General features: G+C 56.7%; 1 protein-coding gene across 1 annotated transcript; it reads right to left on the bottom strand.

Annotated features, from left to right (window-relative positions):
- Positions 1–807: 807 nt before the first annotated feature.
- On the bottom strand, positions 808–16153 carry ATP13A1 (ATPase 13A1). The gene is made up of 26 exons (XM_079772151.1): positions 15743–16153; positions 13254–13343; positions 12959–13149; positions 11183–11255; positions 10846–11001; positions 10694–10763; positions 10511–10617; positions 9886–10015; positions 9708–9763; positions 9026–9152; positions 8813–8950; positions 8615–8735; positions 8101–8258; positions 7616–7791; positions 7426–7536; positions 5931–6056; positions 5212–5320; positions 3658–3857; positions 3487–3583; positions 2823–2983; positions 2638–2752; positions 2354–2550; positions 1778–1920; positions 1475–1586; positions 1251–1394; positions 808–1165 (listed from the first exon to the last, which is right to left on the bottom strand). Exons 1-26 carry the CDS (start codon positions 16130–16132, stop codon positions 1055–1057), a joined length of 3609 nt encoding a protein of 1202 aa, XP_079628277.1. The 5' UTR covers positions 16133–16153; the 3' UTR covers positions 808–1054.
- Between the last annotated feature and the right edge of the window lie 2153 nt (positions 16154–18306).

Below are 18306 nucleotides of genomic sequence, written 5' to 3'. Positions count from 1 at the left end.
CTCACGATGCTCACAGGTATCCATGGCTGGGCCCTGCTGCTTCCCAAGGCCTGCAGGCTGCACTGCACTCACTGGGGAAGCCAGACAGTGGGCTACTGAGGGTGACCAGGAGGGCAGGAAGGGATTGAGCATTGGTGGGGAGGTGGCCCAGAAGTCTGAGTCTGGGTGCCCTGGCCTGAGGTGGTCACAAGCAGCTTCTCAGTTACAAAAATGTACCCACTCTTCACTCGGTGGTATTTCTGGCTGTAATGAAAGACTTCATGTATTATAACTTTGCTTCCTCAAGTTTTTCGCCGTTATCTCCAACTGGCTGCTTCTCAGCTCTTGTGCTGCCTGCTGACGTTCCCGACTGCATTGAGCGAGTGCCCTCTGAGAGGAAGGACAGTCAGTGTGAGGGCAGAGCCAGGCTGCTGGGCCCGCCTGGCTGTGACTGAAATGGCAACAGCACCTAAATGCCTCACGACCCCAGGACCCTAGCCTGAGCCAGTATTGTAATGGTGAGCATTGAACTTCCTCACATATGAGACGCCATGCTGCCATTTTGCATATTACTAAAAAGGGGAAAAAGCCATAGACCCTAAGCCTCCCGCAGTGCCTGAGATGTGAAAATATGAAGCTGACATATGGGGGTACTTATTAAACCAGGAAGTATGCAGAGCTCTCTGAGCTGGAAGCTCAGCCCGTGCAAGCCCTAACTGTTGCAGAGGGTGCCCTTAACCTCACACAGCCCTCTGCAAGGGTGCCAGGACCTTCCTCAGAGAACACCCAGCCTCCCAGCGACCCCTTGTGTGGTACAGGAAGAGGTGAAAACAGGGCTTCTTAAAATTGTGGATGCTGCTTTATTTACCAAAGGTGCTGGCTGGGGGCTGGTTCTGCCAGCCAGGCCCTAGGACAGCCATGTGGGGGGGGGAGGGTGAGGGGAAAGGCCCCAACTCAGTCTTAGTGGGCAAGGCTGCGCTGGCCTTGCCGTGGGGGGCAGTGTTCCCTCCTGGGGCCCACATGGGGTCCCTGCCCGGTGGTAGCAGGGTGGGCAGTGGGTGCTGGCACTGCTGTCTCAGGAAGGCACTTTCAGCTTCGGGGTCCCCAGGAAGAACTGCAGGACGCGGTCGGCCAGGAGTGCCAGGCAGAAGTCAAGGATCAGGACCTGGGCGATGACCAGCTTGAACTGCAGGGTAGGGAGCGATGATGAGCTGGATGCCTGCCGATGGGCCCAGGTCAAGTCCTGGGGCCACATCCACAGGGATACTCACCTCCACGGGGATGTCCACAAGCCCAAACTGGCTGTTGAAGTCAGGCGAGGAACCGAGGAGCAAGCCCACAATAGCTAGGAGTGACACAACCAGGCTCCACACCAGAGGCTTGTTCTCAGGCAGGCTCTCCATGAAGGGCGGGCCCTGTGGGGACAGAGAGATGAACAGTTTGTGTTGTGGGGGGCGGGCGGGCAGGGCATGCCTGGGCTAGGGCTGGAGCTCACCTTGTAGTTGATGGCAAAGGTGGCCATCTGCATGGCCATGGCCATGATGTACACAGTGCTGTTGACCAGGGTTGGCTCAAACTCCTTATACAGGTCCACAAACTGTTCCTGCCTGCAGGATGCATGGGGGTGAGGGCCGTTGTGTGGCTCCCACTGCCCCTGCACATAGCCAGGGCTCTCTGCTTGGCCCTGGTTGCCCCAGGCCAACGTCGGCACCTGCATCTGACCCTCCTTCCACCTCCCCCCACAGGGATGCCGCCTCCTTTGGATGCCCTGTGCACCCACTACCAGGGCGGCACTCACTTCTCAGGGCTTCGGGCCTGGGCCTCGCTGTACAGGTAGATAAGACTTAGGAAGTGCACGCAGAACTGGAGCAGGACCGTGAGGATGGTGTACAGGTTGAAGATGTTGGGCAGGGGCCGCTCCCGGGACAGGGTCTTGAGGGGCTGCAGTATTGGGGGTTGAATACATGGGTGAGTGTTAAGGCCCAGAGTGCCCTGGGCCACCCACCCACCATGCCTCCTGCAGGCCTGGTGCAGAGAGCAGTCCCACATCCTGGGGCCACGGGTTGGCACTAGCCTCCAGAGCCCTGCTTGCCTATGAACAGTGCTGGGGCCCGAGCTGTGCTACTGGGAAGAGCTCAGTGGGCTCGCCCCCTCCCTCCCACGCCCCATCTGTAACACGGGGATGACAGCTTTCCCGAGGGCTGCTGTGAGGAAGAAAAAGATGACATCCGGAAGCACCTCTAGCAGGCCCAAGTGTCCCTTGTCATGAATCAATGAAGCCTCTGAGCACCTCCAGGGCGGGCACTGTGGTTCAGAGGCAGAGGAGCCTCTGGGTGGGGCAGGAGCCATTGCTTTGCCTGGGGTCTCAGCCCACCTTGGAGCGGGAGATGAAGAGGAAGCAGCCAGCCAGCAGCAGCCCCTGTAGTGTGGCCTGGAAGTCGCTGAACTTGACGCCCTCCAGGTAGAGGACACTCTGACTGTAGGCCAGGATGAGGGCATTGAGTGCCAGAATCTTGAACATCTGTAGCGTGGTCACGAGTGTGCATCGGCCCTGCTTGATCACGTGGCAGACTACATGGATTGGGGGAGGTAGGTGTGAGCATGGGCACGGATGCCAGGCAGGGTTGGCAGGGGGACAGGGCAGGTGGCAGGACTCACTGCACTGAATGGATGAGAGCTTGGAGGTGAAGGGCGCCGCGATGCTGGCATCCCCCAGCTTCACGATGGGCGTGCTCTCATCCTCAAGGTCCCGCAGCACCTGGCTCAGGCGGTCCTGTGGGGTGAGTGGCGGTGGGTGAGACCTGGACACAAGGGGGTGCCGGGGCCCCCCTTCCAAGACTCACCCTCTGGGAGGTGGACTGCTCCTCTGGGGGTGGGAGCCCCAACCTCTGCTTGGATGCCCTGGATGTGGCCCTGACACCGCTGTTGCTCAGGACAGGGCTGTCGCGGGGCCGCCGCTTCCGCTCGACAACCCGCTCTGGGGCATTGGCCAGGAGTGCCACACCTGGGGGCGGGGGAGAGGGAAGAATGTGTGTGTTAGGATTGAGGGGAGCCCACTGGCCCCAAGCCAGAGTGGGTGTCAGCTCAATGCCTAGATGGAGCCATGGGCCTCAGAGCCAAACCTCCCCATTTCACTGGACCTCCCCAAAGAGTACCCGCAGGGAGCATTTTATCTTACTTTCTATAACTACTGAAAAAATAAAAACAAGCCCTAGCCAGTTTGGCTCAGTGGACAGAGCGTCAGCCTGCAGACTAAAGGGTCCCGGGTTCTCTCACAGAGCTTCCCTGCCTCCCCAAACTTTCCCCATGGCTCTGGTGGCTTCAGCCACACTGTTCCTTAGACTCCTGTGTCCTTCTGCCTTGGATCCCTGACCCTATCCCTTCACTGCCTCCTCGTGCTCGGGGAGGTAGCCTTTATGCTGAGCCCTGGCTGGCTGTACAGTAAGGAAGGAACAGACTTTGCCAGGGGACGGGAGGAAGGAGGGGGGAGGGGGGGCGGCGGCTCACCTACGTCGGCGTGCTTCAGGGCACCCACGTCATTGGTGCCGTCCCCACACATGAGGGTCACGTAGCCCAGCTCCTTCAGGCTGGTGATAACAAACTCCTACATGGGTAAAGGACCAGGTGAGGGCTGTGTGCCACTTTAGGGCCTCGCCCACCTGTCACCTCTGTGCTCACCTTCTGTTTGGGGGCCACACGGGCAAACACTTGCACATGGGGGATGAGGTGCAGCAGCAGCTGGGGGTCCTTGGCCTGCAGGTGGGCCAAGCCATCGCCCGTGAGGCACAGGGCATGCTCCAGGGCCAGCGCCTTCGGGGAGCCTTGGACCAGGGGTAGCACGACACTGCCGTCGATGGAGCACCACTCGCAGGGTCGACCTGCAGGGCCAGTGCCGAGTCAGGGACAGGGCTGTCACCCAGGAAGACCCCTGACTTGGACTCAACATGCCTGGTCCTAGTCTCTCCTCTCTGGAGCACCATTTTGACCCCTACCCTTCCTTACCCCTCCTCTAAGCCGCATCCACACCTACTTGTGCCTTGGACCGGTGACCATCCAATAGAGATTGTTCAGAACCCTCCAATATAAATGAGGACTCCCAGAACCCAGGGCCTAAGACCACGTGAAGTGGCCAAATTCCAACTCAGGCATACCCCAAACCTATTACTTAATTAGCCCCACCCTTGTGGCCTGCCTGAAACCCCATTCTCCTGGGGCTGGGGCACTGGAGTCACTTCCTCTGGCCAGACACTTGCTATCCACTTCCTCTTTCCAGCGGGCCGGCCTACTAGCCCTCCTGGCACTGATGGCTCACCTGGACAGTCTCGGCTGGGCAGGAAACTAACCTCCACCTGGTTTTTGTTGTTGCCCTTCACTTGCCAATCAACAGCCCTGACAGCCACCTCTCCGGGCTGCCTGCCCATAATCCCGGGCGTTCAGGAGCCCGGTGCCTGGAGCTGGACGGAGCTCTGGGACCAGCAGTGCAGACTGGGAGAGAGGCCAGGAAGTGCCAGAAGCTGACCTGCCTGGGCCTCACCAATACCCTCCCCTGGCCTGTGGCCTTGCCAAACACCCCCTAGCCAGGTGCTGCACTGGGCACCATCCTTCAGCATCTGACAGACCCCACCCCACCAGACAGAAAGTGCTGTGGCTGGAACGGCTCCTCGAATGGTCTGATTCTGGGGGTACCACTTGCCGCCAACTCAGTGGTCAGCTGCTGGAGTCAGGCCATCCAGGTTCAAATGCTTAGTCACAACGACACCAAGAAACCTGGTGGGTGGGATCACTTCTATTTCATTGTCTATAAAGCTGGGTCACAACAGCTGACCCAGATGCTTCCTCCTATGTGGCAGGGGGACGGCGGCCCTCCTGTGTAGGGTGAAGGGACAATGTGGTAACACATACCAAGCCCGCTGCCCAGGGTCTGGCTATGCCAAGCACCAGCACCAGCAGTCCCTGAACGTGGGAACGGGGTATACATGCAGTGCACAGGCAGCCGTCAGGCCCGAGGTGGGTGTGATGATAGGAGACATGAGATGGTGTGACTATAATCGATTGCCTTGAGGTTATAAGTCATCACTGATCCCGGAGCCAGTGACTGCCCTCATGCTGCTAGACACGAGTGGAACTCTTTAGCCAGATGGCCCGAGGAGCAGGGCTGTGATCCATAGGCCCGGCACACTGCTGCCACCATCACAGGTGCTCAGTAACTGGCGTGCTCACTCAGGGTCTCACCTTTCTCTGTGGGAGGCTGCAGGATCAGCGTGTGCGCCTTCTCAATGAAGTGTAGCTCCTGGGCCACGTGGCAGGCAGTGAGTGGGTTGTCACCAGTGATCATGACCACCTGGGGAGAGGCGAAGGCTCAGAGGGGCAGAGCTCCAGCCTGGAGAACTGTGCCTGAGTCCCCTCTACGGAAGGCTACCGAGGGAGGTCCTGGCCCCTCCCGAGGACTGGGCTTCGTAATCTGTCCACCCCGGGGATGTTTTTAAAAATAATACCTGTATGTTTGTCTTTCTGAGAACACCCATACCTTTCATGTTAAATCATGAACCAGTTTTTTCGTAGACCCTTTTGGCTTGATAGCTTCCCAGGAAGTTGTGTGTGGGGTGGGTGGGAACCACATGGGTGCCAGGTAGGGACCGATCCTGCTACCATCCTCTGAGACTGCTCACTTAGCTCCCACTTTAAACTGCATCCTGAGTCCCAAATTAGACAACAGAAACACCAGGACGAACAGACTGAAGCCACTGAGACAGACATGACCCGTCTGGGTATTGCTCCCACACCCTCTACCCAGCCTCAGCCTCCCAGGGATGCTGAGGGCCCCAGGAAGCAGCCACTTGCCCCACTGGGGGTGGAAGTGTCCTCTGCTGTCACATCCTCCTCTCTGTAAGGAGCCATGGCCCACCCGCCCATCTGCCTGAGGGGCCTGGTGTGGTGTCCAGGAGCCATACCCGGTGGGAGGCATTCTGGATCTCCCGGATCACAGCCTTGGAATCAGCCTTGAGCGGGCAGGAGACCACGATGAAGCCGACAAATTTGAGGTTACTCTCCAACGCTTCCCGCTTGACCTCCCGGGCCTGTGGACAAACATGGGGCGCTCTTACGATCATGATGTCCCCCACCCCTGCAATTCCCCAAGCTCCAACAATGTGCTGAGTGGAGAGGTCAGAGAAGGGCTTGTCCTCCCTGTGGCACACGGGCTTGGCAATGGCTGGGTGGTCCCTGCCCCTAATGCCTCTACTCCCTGGTGTGGGCATGGCATGTCCTCACAGAGGCCTTGTGTCTTGGCTTCTGTCACCTGTTCCTTGTTCACAACCCAGCATGCACTTACCCTCTACCTCATCCCAGAAACCAAAAATGCCCACCCTCATGAAGTTTGTCTTCTACTGGGGAAGGCATCTATAAATATAAAAGCCCAAGTGACTGTTCGACCGGTAGTTATGACGTGCACTGACCACCAGGGAGCAGGTGCTCAACGTACAGGCATGGAAACATGGAACAGACAGATGAATCTCAGAGGGAAGGGGGAAAGGAAGGGAAGAGATTAACCAAAGATCTTAAATGCATACTAGAGGCCTGGTGCATGGATTCATGCACTGGTGGGGCCCCTTGGCCTCGCCTGTGGGAATCGGGCCGAATCCATGCACCGGGCCTCCGACATCCCCTGAGGGGTCCTGAATTGCGAGAGGGGTGGCATTAAGCAGGAGGGGCTCTGGAGGGGTGTGATCAGGAATGCATTCTGGAAGGCTCTCTTGGCCACTGGGTGCAAACCAGCCTGGATGAAGGCCAAGGTGGAAGGAGGTAAAGGAGTGTTGGTAGTGGAGGTGGGAGAAGAGCTGATGGGACATGGGGTATGACTGAGAGCTGGGGATGTCCTCAAACCATGCAGTAAGTAGGTGACTGAGCTGGGCTGGGTCAGAACTAGACTAGAGATGGTAATCTAAATTGTCTTCTGGGCCAGTCGGCACGCTCAGTGGTTGAGCGTTGACCTATAAACCAGGAGGTCATGGGTCAATTCCTGGTTAGGACGCAAGCCCAGGTTGCAGACTGGATCCCGAGTAGGGGGCGTGTAGGAGGCAGCCGATCAATGATTTCATCTCATCACTGATGTTTCTCTCTCTCTCTCCCTGCCTTCTCTTCCTCTCTGAAATCAATAAAAATATATTTAAAAAAAAGATGTATTCTGATGCCTACTGAAGGTACATGAGGACCCTTGGGTGGGGGCAGGAAGCTGGGTGGAGGCAGCCCTAGGTTCCAGGATGGGCCTGGGTCCCATGGAGGCAGGGCACTGTGGACTGAGTGCCACCTGGAGTCTCCAACGGTAGAGTCCGGGGAGGAGGAAGATGAAATCGTGCCTGCTCACAGGGGCATTGTGAGGACACAAGGTGTGGGAACATGGGTGAGGGGTGGGGGAGAGGCTGGCAGATGGGGAGCCTGGGCCATTACCTGCTGGTGGGTGAGGTGCCCCAGCTCCTTGTACCCCAGAGCCAGGACGCGGGCTCCTTCCCGGGAAATCTCCGTGTGGATGTGGTGATAGTTGGCTGGGCACTGGGAGAACTGCAGGAAACGCAGAGGAATGTCATCAACTACCTCACACTGACCTCCCCCCTGAACCCCAGGGCCGTGCTCCACTCACCATGGAATGCAGGGTTTCAGGGGCCCCCTTCACAGCCGCGATGTAGCAGAGGTCGGTGGAGCCCAGCTTCTCGTAGGAGGCGAGCACGGACATTCGCTTTAGGGCACTGGCAAAATGAAAGCGCTGGTGAATTTTCAGCCCCTGAGTTTTAATACTTCGGGGGAATACTTTCTCATCTGGAAACAAATAAGTACGAGTCCTGAGGGCCTTAGCTCCAAAGAGGAAGCCAGGCCCCCGCCTGCCCCTCCTTCCTCCCTCCACCCCCAGATCCGGGGTCTGTGGGCTCCTGCCTCCTGGGGATAAGAGCTGGGAGACTTGGGCTTGGAGGACCCTGCCCTGTAGCTTTGGGTGGGATGGGTTCCAACCCAGGAGGACAACCACGTGTGTGCATGCCCACCCGCCAGCCTGAGGGGTCTGGCTTGCCTTCCCGGGAGCGTGAGAGCTGGTGGTGAGTCTGCACTGGGCCTGAGACTCCAGCCCCTCACCTTTGGTCAGTGTCCAGTCCACGGCTGTCAGCATGGCCTTCTCCAGGGGGTCACCCACCAAGGTACCATCATCCAGCTGCATTAGGGAGTGGCATGAGGCCAGGGCTCGGTGTGTTTCTACAGGGATGTTGGACACGGGGGTCACCTCCTTTCCATCTCTGCAAGGAAGGGGAATAGTTGGTTATAGGGTGGAGGGACCCTCTGGGAATTGCCAGCCAGGAAGAGGGATGGGCCCCCATATCTGTGCCAGTCACTTCAGGGGCAGTAGCGGGTGTCGGTTTGGTCCTTGTGACACCTGTACTTGTATCACGGATGCTCCCACAGGTCATGTGGCTGCTTGGAGCCTAAGATGATTCCTGTGCCGCTGTCATACTGAGACTGCATAGGAAGCCCCCTGGAATAGACCTGACAGGCCCTACTTTGGGGCTTGGGTGGGCAGCACTCAGGCCCATGAGCTCTCAGAAAGCCCTCTGCTGCTGGCTGGGTACCTCTTGGCCCAGGTCTCCACGCTCACCTGAGCCCAGCCACTCCGCGCACTACCAGGCTGTCGCTGGTCAAGGTCCCTGTCTTGTCGAAGCAGCACACCTCCACCTTGCCAGCGAAGGGAATGCGGAAGGGCTCCGTACAGTACATGTCTGAAAGGTGGAGCCAGGGTCAGGGGTCCTGCCAGGCCCCAGCCCCTTGGTACCCCAGCCCTGCTTCAGGTACTCACAGAGCTTGGCCAGGGCGATGAGGGAGGTGTTGACAGCCAGAGACAGCTCAATGGGCAACTCAGGGGGCACTACTGATGTGAGGATCAATGTGCATTCCAGAAACAGCTTGTAGCGGTTCCGGGTGGGATCCTTGGTGCCTATGGAGACAGGGCCTGCCAGCCTGTGGTGGTGGGCATGGGACCCAGCAGACAGGTGGGGAACGTGGTGCTTACCTTCAATCCACACATAGGAGGCTGCTGCGATGGCAAAGACAAGGAGAAAGAGGATGAAGACGAAGGTCTCCAGGTTGTTCGCAGTCACTCTCTTGACCCCAAAGAGGATCGTGCGCAGCAGCTTGCCCTGGAAGAACGGAGTCAGAGGCCTTTCTGGGGGGTGGGGGTGGTAGCCTCCCTGCTTGAGGGCATCAGGGTCAGATCCTCCCTTAGCTGACAGAGAGCAGCAGCCCCAGGCCCACCAGTGAGTCCTGCAACCCACCACACAGACGGTCTAGGGACCACATGGCTACATGGGCAGCTGTAACTTGGCTAAGAGCTAAGGAGACCAGTGACCAAGGCCTGAAGGTGGGGGGAAGAAAGTGGTCTAGACAGCGCAGGAGTTACTGGAAGGAGGTCTGGCCATTATCTCTATCAGGCAGTCTTCTTGCTGTTTTAATGAGTTTATGGGCTCAAGTGTTCATGACCCCAAAACATGTGGCAACAGCCAGTCTGCTATTTCCCACCAGGCCCTCGGCAGGGGAGAGCGAGCCTGATCTTGGGCTTGCTCCGCATGGCCTCTGGCCTAGGACCCGCTGGCAGAGTGGGCCTGTGGGGTGCATGTCCTGGGGTCTAAAAGGACTGCCATCTTGAGTGTTCATCGGCCATGGAGCCCACCCGCCCGTCAGGCAAGATGCCCCACCTGAGACGTGTTAAATCCAGTCCTTAGGACGAAGGCCACGCACCCACTGTCGACCGCTGGGAAACAAGCAGAGGCAGGGTCACTGAGTCTCTTTGTCTGGACTCCCTCACAGCCAAGCAGACATGGAGGGGGTAGGGAGGGGGGGCCAGGACACCCCCAAAACCCCCAAGGCACCTACGCTTCAGGCCTGTTGTGGCCTTCTGTGGGGGGATGTGCTGCACCACCTTGGTGCCCCCGAAGATGACGTGGAGCCGGGAGTCGGCCTGCAGGTCCAGCACCCGGTCGGGGCTGAGGTCTTCAATGGGCTCCTGGGGAAGAGGGAGGACAGTGAAGCCAGTGGTCAGTCCCACCTCGGCCTCCCTCTCCACCCCGTCTCTGGAGAGCTGAGCCCTGGGGCTGGCGGAGCCCACCTGCTCCCCACCTGGCCCAGCAAATCTCACCTTTTCTCCAGCTGCACGTTCGTCGACTCCCTGTGACCCTGCACCTGGCCTCTCCCAGAAATCACACACTCCCCACTTCTCAGTCCACCTCGGTCTGCTATCTCAGGGCACCTAGATGTCCCAACGCTCTGGGACTCTCATCTCCTCTCTCCACCGCCACCCCATTTCCCTTTGTCCAGGGCACTGAGATTAGCAGCTCTGCCCAGATGCCGCACCCACTCTGCCTCCTCCAGCCTCCTGGCCAGGTTTCCATCCCTCCTCCGTGGGCGCCTGGACAAGATCCTGGCCCTCTCCTGGATGGTGGCCCCTTCAAGAATGGCCCACAGTGCACCTGAGTGGACTGAGGTCTCCCCTTCCCCACACCTTCATCTGTGGCACTGACTCCCCTGTGAGCATGGCCTCGTCCACGATGCAGCGGCCCCGAAGCAGCAGCACATCACACGGCACCAGGTTATCCTGTGGCGAGCGACCTGTGGGGCAGCACCAGAGGGTCAGGCAGAAGCCACGGCTAAGAAGCCACCAGGAAAGAGCAGAACTGGGCCTCACCAATGGAGACAATGTCCCCGGGAACAATGTCGTCGCTGGCAATGGGCCTCCACTTGCGGCTTCGGTAGACCTGAGTGGGGTGGGGCACGGTCAGCTCTGGGAACACACCTGCACTGGGCCCGCCAAGACCTCTGGGACCCTGCTGGCCACACCTGGATTGTGTGGGGCTTGTTGCCCATCTTCCGGATCTCGGACATGTTGCGCATCTGCTGCTGCACCAGGGAGGCCTCGAAGGCCACCAGCATGGAGAGCGTGAAGACGCTGTAGTACCAGTACTCATCCAGGCACCAGAGCCCCACGCAGAACACCTGCCCAGAAACGTAATGAGGATGCCTGCTGAGGACTGGACCCACCCCGAGGGCCATTCCACCCCTGGACTCTGACCCATTAGGACAAGGGAGTTTTCGGGTTTGAACTGGACACAGGTCATGCTGGCTGGGTAAGCCCTGAAGGATGGGGTAGGAAGGCGCGCTGGAGCTGCTGTTTTACCTGGAACACAAAGAAAGGTGCTGTGGCTCTCTCCTTGAACAGCTCTGAGAAGTCAGGCACCACCATCTCAGCCCTGCAAGAAAACAGACCCCAGGCCCTGTTCACGGTGGGAGGCCTCGGAGGCCCCTCCCTGACACCTCTACCCGGAGGCACTGCAGGCCTCCTCAGGAAATGAGAAGCCCGGGCAACCTTCTAGCCGATAGGACTCTCCATTCAACGATGGCTCTCCTCCCTCACCGGGGCAGCATGCTGACAACCCCAGCCCGCTGCTCTGCAGAGCTCAGACGAAGCTTCTGAATTGGCAACAAGCTCTTCATGCAGCACCCCCATCCGAGTGGGGGCTGGTGAGATGAGAACCCACCATCTGGGCGGCAGACAAAGTGGAGAAGGAACCTCTGACTGGGACAGGAGCCCTGAAGCTGAAGGTGCACAGAGGAGGCCTGGCAGCCAGATGCCTCTGAGCCCCTGGGGCCTGAGCTCGTCCCACTGTGGAGAGAGGAGGTCTGGAGCCAGATTTCCCCAAAACTCCCTGAATAAAAGCCTCAGAAATGTGACAAAGGGGGGCGCTAAGGGTGTGCAGCATGGTATGTAGTGGGCTCCTGAATGTGGAATATGATAAGAGACCACAGTGGCCCCACAGTGATAGAAATAAACTAAAAATCACTCTGTATTGTATCTGCTGCCTTTAAGGGAGCTTGGACCTGGGGGGTGGGGAGTGAGGACAAGTAAATATATATATATATATTTTAAATACATTTTATTGATTTTTTACAGAAAGGGAGAGAGAGTTAGAAACATCGATGAGAGAGAAACATCGACCAGCTGCCTCCTGCACACCCCCCACTGGGGATGTGCCCGCAACCAAGATACATGCCCTTGACCGGAACCGAACCTGGGACCCTTCAGTCCGCAGGCCGACGCTCTATCCACTGAGCCAAACCGGTTTCGGCAAATATTTCTTATAAATCTTCCTATTGGACTGATAGCTGTGGTAAACAATCAGCCCAGAAAGAATTCCCGAGAGGTTCTGAGGGGCTCTGAAGTTCAGCTTTGCCCTCTCCCAGGAATGGGTCAGCACTGGCAGTTTTGGTGAAGATTAAAGTGTGTACAGAGCACCCGCTAGTCTACCTGGAACAAGTAAGAGCTATCCTGATCACTGACTTCTTTTTTACCACCATTCTTTAAGTGCCAGGACCTGAGGAGACAGGCAAGAAAATACATTTAAAGAAAGAATTTAAGCCCAGCAGGTGTGGCTCAGTGATTGTGCATCGACTTATGAACCAGGAAGTCAAGGTTCAATTCCTGGTCAGGGCACATGCCCAGGTTGCAGGCTCGATCCCCAGTAGGTGGTGTGTAGGAGGCAGCCGATCAAGGATTTTCTCTCATCATCAATGTTTATATTTCTCTCTCCCATCTTTTTAAAAGAAAGAATTTAAAATGAATTGGGGAATTATAAAAACAAGACAAGGATGAATAGCCAACTCTTATATCCCAAGGCCAGGCTCCCCAGGAGGGCTCTTCCCCGAGAACCCACCAGGAGGTTCCTGTCAGCAAACAAGTTCAGGGGAGACTTAGAACAGAGCACGTTTCTCAGAGGGGGCCGCTTTCACCTGGGATGCTTTGTTGAAAAGGTGGACTCCTACATCCCAGGCACCCCACCCCAGGACTTCAAAGGGGCAGAAACAGGCCACCAGCTGGGGCGGGGCAAGGCCCATGACCACAGGCAGAGGCCCAGTCCTGTCAGCAGGAGGGACACATGGGGATGTCAGGACTCACTTGTTACTCCCAAACTTCTTCTCCGCTGCGCGGATGTCTGAGTCCTCCTGAAACCCTCTGCTGCTCTGGTAGTAAGAGAAGGAGTTTCCCACAGGGAAGGCCACGGGCAGGAAGCGCTTCTTCTCCTGGGCGTCATAGGAATACTTGATCTTCTGGAATTCGAAGGACAGCACCTCCTGCCCGTCTTCACCCTGTGGGAGAAGGCGGTCTGTGGCAGAGGCCCCTGACCCGGGATGCCAGTGCCTGGGAACCTCACCCAAGACCTGCACTGAGCAGGTTGGCAGGTGGTCCCTACCTCATCTCGGTGCAGGGCCACGAGCTCAGTGGAGCCATTGTTGGGGGTCGGGACCACCTTCACGAAGGTCGCTTTGCTGGGATCGTACTCCTGTGAGAGGCAAAGTGATGCTGCTGAGTCCTTCTCAACCACTGTGGGGAGAATACTGTCCGGCAAGAGGTGCACCCTCAATCCATGTGAACCAAGCCCTGTCACAGCTCACCGTTCTAATGTTGCTTGGCTTCCGCCCTCCACCCCATTAATATTCTTTAAAAAAAACAAACAACCCTTTAAATTGATTTCAGAAAGGAATGGAGAGAGCGAGACAGAAACATCAATGATGAGAGTCATTGATCTGGCTGCCTCCTGCATGCCCCCCACTGGGGATCGAGCCTGCAACCTGGGCATGTGTCCTGACCGTGAATTGTACCATGAACTCCTGGTTCATAAGTCAACACTCAACCGCTGAGCAACACTGGCTGGGCTCCATTACTATTCTTTTTTTAAATCCTCACTGGACGGTATTTTCCCATTAATTTTTAGAAAGAGTGGAAGACAGAAGGAAAGACGGAGAGAAATGTCGATGTGAGAGAAACACATCGATTGGTTGCCTCCTACACACACCCCAACCAGGGCCCGAGCTGGGGAGGAGCCTGCAACCTATGTACGTGCCCTTGATCAGAATCGAACTGGGGACCCTTCGGTCCACAGGCTGACGCTCTATCTACTGAGCCAAACCGGCTAGGGCCCCATCACGATTCTTGCTGTGTCCTCCAGCAAGGAGGAGCAATGAGATTGGAGGCTCGTCCTTGATTCAACCAAGGAGCTTGCTGGTGTGTGCTGTTCTCTGTCCAGGACACGTGGTCACACAGCTTTCAGACCTTTGCTCACACGTTATCTTCTCAGGAGGCCACACTTGGGTGCCCATGTGAAGTTCTATCACTATGTTCCTATCTCATTTCTATTTTCCCTCTTGGGCACTGACTGCTGAGTACAAGTCTCCCCCACGAACCCTATGAAGGCAATGGGTTTTGTTCACTGCTGTTTCCTCAGCACTGAAGACAGGGAAGCACCAAATGGAGCTCAGTTAGCACTCCTTCAGCATGAGCTGCATCCATCCCACTGCTGCTGTGCCCGTGGGTGAGGGAGGGAGGGTGTCACAGCAGTGACTGTGAAAAACAAGCCCTCCCCTCAGAGAGCTCCTGGGCAATGGAAGCAGGCAGACAAGAACAACACATCATCTCTGCACCCTGGTAACGCCATGGAAGAAAAGTACCAAGTGCCACGCGCGCAGGCCCCACACCAGGGGCTTTGCAGACACCATGCTTCTCACCATGGCATCCCGAGGGAGGTGTTACGGTTCTCACTTTACAGAAGGGGAAACTGAAACCCAGAGAGCAGAAGCACTGGTGTCTGTGATCTCTGATGCAAACCCAGATCTTACTGTCCTAATCCCATAGCTGTTTAGCTCCGCCCTGTTCTCCAAAGGAGGCTGTCACACTTTTAAGCCACAGGCCAAAAGGCAGCTGGAAGTTCGGATGTGTGTGTCAAACTCCCGGTAACCCCCCCTCCATTTTTCTGTCCCTTGCTGGGGTCTTCCATGGTACTGACTCAACTCTACCAAGCCCCAAAGCTCGAGCCCCTCCCCTGGTATAAGGCTTGTGGGGTAAGGGAGGTGCCACTCTCAGAGGAGAAAGAGGATTCAGCTCACATTCCAAGTCAAAGATGGGGCTCCTGCCTCTTTCTGCAGCTCCCTTCCCCTCTTCTTTCAGCAGACACACGCCTGTGGTCAGAGTGGAGGCTGGCTGGAGGCCGACCTCTTCACTCACCCATTGCTCCAAACCCGGGGGGGTCATCCGAGGCAGGCCCGGGGACATCAACTGCTGGCCCAGGGCAGCTCTCCCTCATCCCCATATTGGGGCTACGGGTCACACCCTCACCTTGCAGACGGACGGAAAGGGACCCCAAACAGTTGAAGTCACTTGGTCACCAATAGCTCTTTTAAGCGCTGCTATTAACTGTATTTCAAGCTGGTTTTGGTGGCAGTACCGGAGGCCTCTGGGCACTGGACAGCAGGGCTGATGTTCAGTTTCCAAACCAAGCCTCACACACAGAAGAACCCACCTGGCAGGTCTCGTCTCACATTTTGACAACAAAACCACGGTGGGAGGAAGATAGGACTGTTTCCGGGAGAAACAACCGAGTACTCGCTAGGATGGGAACTATCAAACAGCGACCTATGTTGGGCCCTGCGCTATGCTTTTTCCAGGTACTACCTTATGGAATCTAAATGACAACACCGGGGAGGAATTCCAAAGAAAGGAAGTACCTGTGCTAGGGTCGCACAGCAAATCAGTAACGGCCCCCCAAATTATGCCAGTGCGAAGGAGTCTAGGGCGCCGCTGGGGACCCAGGCCCAGCAGATGGGAGGCCCGGGCCGGAGGGGGATCGGCATGAACGCCGGCTGCGACCCGCCATGGTGGAGGTCGGGCTCCTGCCCGCGCACTTACCGGGGTGCAGGTGAGCGCGCAGTGAGCGTGCACGGACCAATGCCCCGAGAGGACAGTGAGCGCGTGCGCGAGGCAGATAGCAGCAAGTACGAGCAGCGCGGCCTCGGGGATCTGCGCCCAGCTGCTGCCCCAGCCCCAGCAGCCGGCGGCCGCGGCGCCCAGCCAGGCCGGGTACAGCAGCCCGGCGAACGGCAGCACCGTGAGGCGCCGCGGGAGCGCCAGCCGCCGGTACGGCCATACGGCGGCGACCAGTTCGTCGCCGCTCGCTATGAGCGCTGGCCCGGCGGCAAGGAGCGTGCGCGGCTGCGGCATGGGCCTGGGCTGTCCGCCGGGCCGAGCCACGCAAGACCGGGCCCCACTAGGCAGCGCGTTGCCCGCCGCCGCCGCCATCTTCCCTAGCGCCGCGCTCGCTTCCGGGCAGAGGCCCGCCTCGCTTTCGAAGTTTTACTTCCGGTGAACCCTGGGCGCCGCCATGGCAGCCGGAAGTACTAAGAGCCAGAACAACCGAAGGGGCTAGGCCCAGAAGTGGCTAATTCGGGGTGCCGCCATGACAGGCTTGGCCGGAAGGAGAGGCAGGGCGCCGCCATGACAGAGAGGATAGGAAAGGGCTGGGGCGCCTGCCGGCCCTGCCACGCCTGACTGAGACCGGAAAAGACGAGGCTGGGAGGGCTGGCGCCAACGGGACCACCGAAAGTGGAAGCGGCCGGCCCTCCCCGGAGACTGCACCGATAGCGGGCAGGCTGGGTAACCAGCCCGGGAGAAGCCTGGATATTGCGGAGGCGGGGCCGCCAGGGATCTCCCCGGGTCCTGGACGCGCCGGGGAGGCGGGGTTTGTTATGAGGGCGGGGCTTGTGAGGGGTGGGGCCTAGGTAGGTCACCTGGGGCCGGGAGGTTTGTCTATTGGGGTGCTGGCAGGGCTGTGGGGGCGGGTTGGAGAGCTAGCGCAGGACACCGCCACGCTGGACAGGAGCCGTCATGTAATAACACACACACACACACAAAGTTACTACTTTAAAAATATGAAAAATTGGTGTTTATTTACTTTCTCGCTATCATTTGAACAAAACCACAATAGAACTACTTAACAGTGACAATTAGTAATTATAGTAGGATTAATTAAACAATACATGGGAGAAAAAAGTAGAATTATTTTTAGAGTGTTTCTTTGTGTCCTCTGATCCAGCAATTTATTTGACCTACTTTTTAAACTTTTTGTTGGATATATATATATTTTTAAAATATATTTTTATTGATTTTTTACAGAGGAAGGGAGAGGGATAGAGAGTTAGAAACATTGATGAGAGAGAAACATCGATCAGCTGCCTCCTGCACACCCCCCACTGGGGATGTGCCTGCAACCAAGGTACATGCCCTTGACCGGAATCGAACCTGGGACCCTTCAGTCTGCAGGCTGATGCTCTATCCACTGAGTCAAACCGGTCAGGGTTTTTGTTGGATATTTAAATCTCTAGGCTACGTGGTGGCATATTCTTAAGATACATAAATGTAAGACTGTGTAAAAGGAGAACTTAAATGCAATAAAGACAGATAATATTCTATATTTAATAAAATAACGATGACGTTTATTTCTGTCCCATAAAGGAAACCTCGGAAGAATGGTTTTAAAGCATAGAGGCAATTTGAAGTTGTGAAATCAAAATTGGAATCCAACTAGTTACATATTTAGGAGAGAAATTGAGAATGTCCTATTTAATTCGACTGACCTTTTCTGATGACATTTTGAATTCTGAAGCAGTCTTATTTTAAAAACGAGTCTCTTTTTCTTTTTCTATATGAACACCGAACAACTTAGCCTCAGTCAGTTCTTCCTTGTCTGGGCTCCTTGTGGCCTCTTCAAAGATCATCAAAGAATTTTGGAGAAACGACATGTAAATTTCTGCTTTACTGTAATTATTTTCTCCATTCTAATCTTCAATGCAGTTCCAAATTACAGAAGCACATTTTTCTTCTCTTATACTTAAAAAATATCATTTTATGGCAGCTTAACTTAAAAAACGACATCCTTGGGGATGATAGGGGTAGAGGGAATTGGAGAAAGGTGGTCAAGAGGTACAAACAACCAGTTACAAGGTTAATAAGTACTAGGCATCTAATAGCATGATTATAGTTAACACTAGAGGCCCAGTGCATGAAATTTGTGCACGGGGGGGGGGGGGGAGGGGAGTGTCCCTCAGCCCATCCTGCACCCTCTCCAATCTGGGACCCCTCGAGGGCTGTCTGGCTGCTCCAGGACTGCTGGCTCCCAACTGCTCGCCTGCCTTCCTTCCTGATTGCTTCTAACCGCTTTGCCTGCCAGCCTGATCACCCCCTAACCACTCCCCTATCAGCCTGATTGATGCCTAACTGTTCCCCTGCCAGCCTGTTTGCCCCTAACTGCCCTCCCCTGCAGGCCTGGTTCCCCCAACTGCTCTTCCCTGCAGCCCTGGGTCCCTCCCAACTGCCCTTCCCTGCAGGCCTGTTTGCCCCCAACTTCCCTTCTCTGCCGGCTTGGTCACACCCAACTGCCCTCCCTTGCAGGCCTGGTCTCTCCCAACTGCCCTCCC

Source organism: Cnephaeus nilssonii (assembly GCF_951640355.1).
Source record: "Cnephaeus nilssonii genome assembly, chromosome: 5".
Classification (NCBI taxonomy): Eukaryota; Metazoa; Chordata; class Mammalia; order Chiroptera; family Vespertilionidae; genus Cnephaeus; species Cnephaeus nilssonii.
The sequence above is the reverse complement of the archived record's forward strand: the minus strand, read 5'-3'. Positions and strand labels throughout refer to the sequence as shown.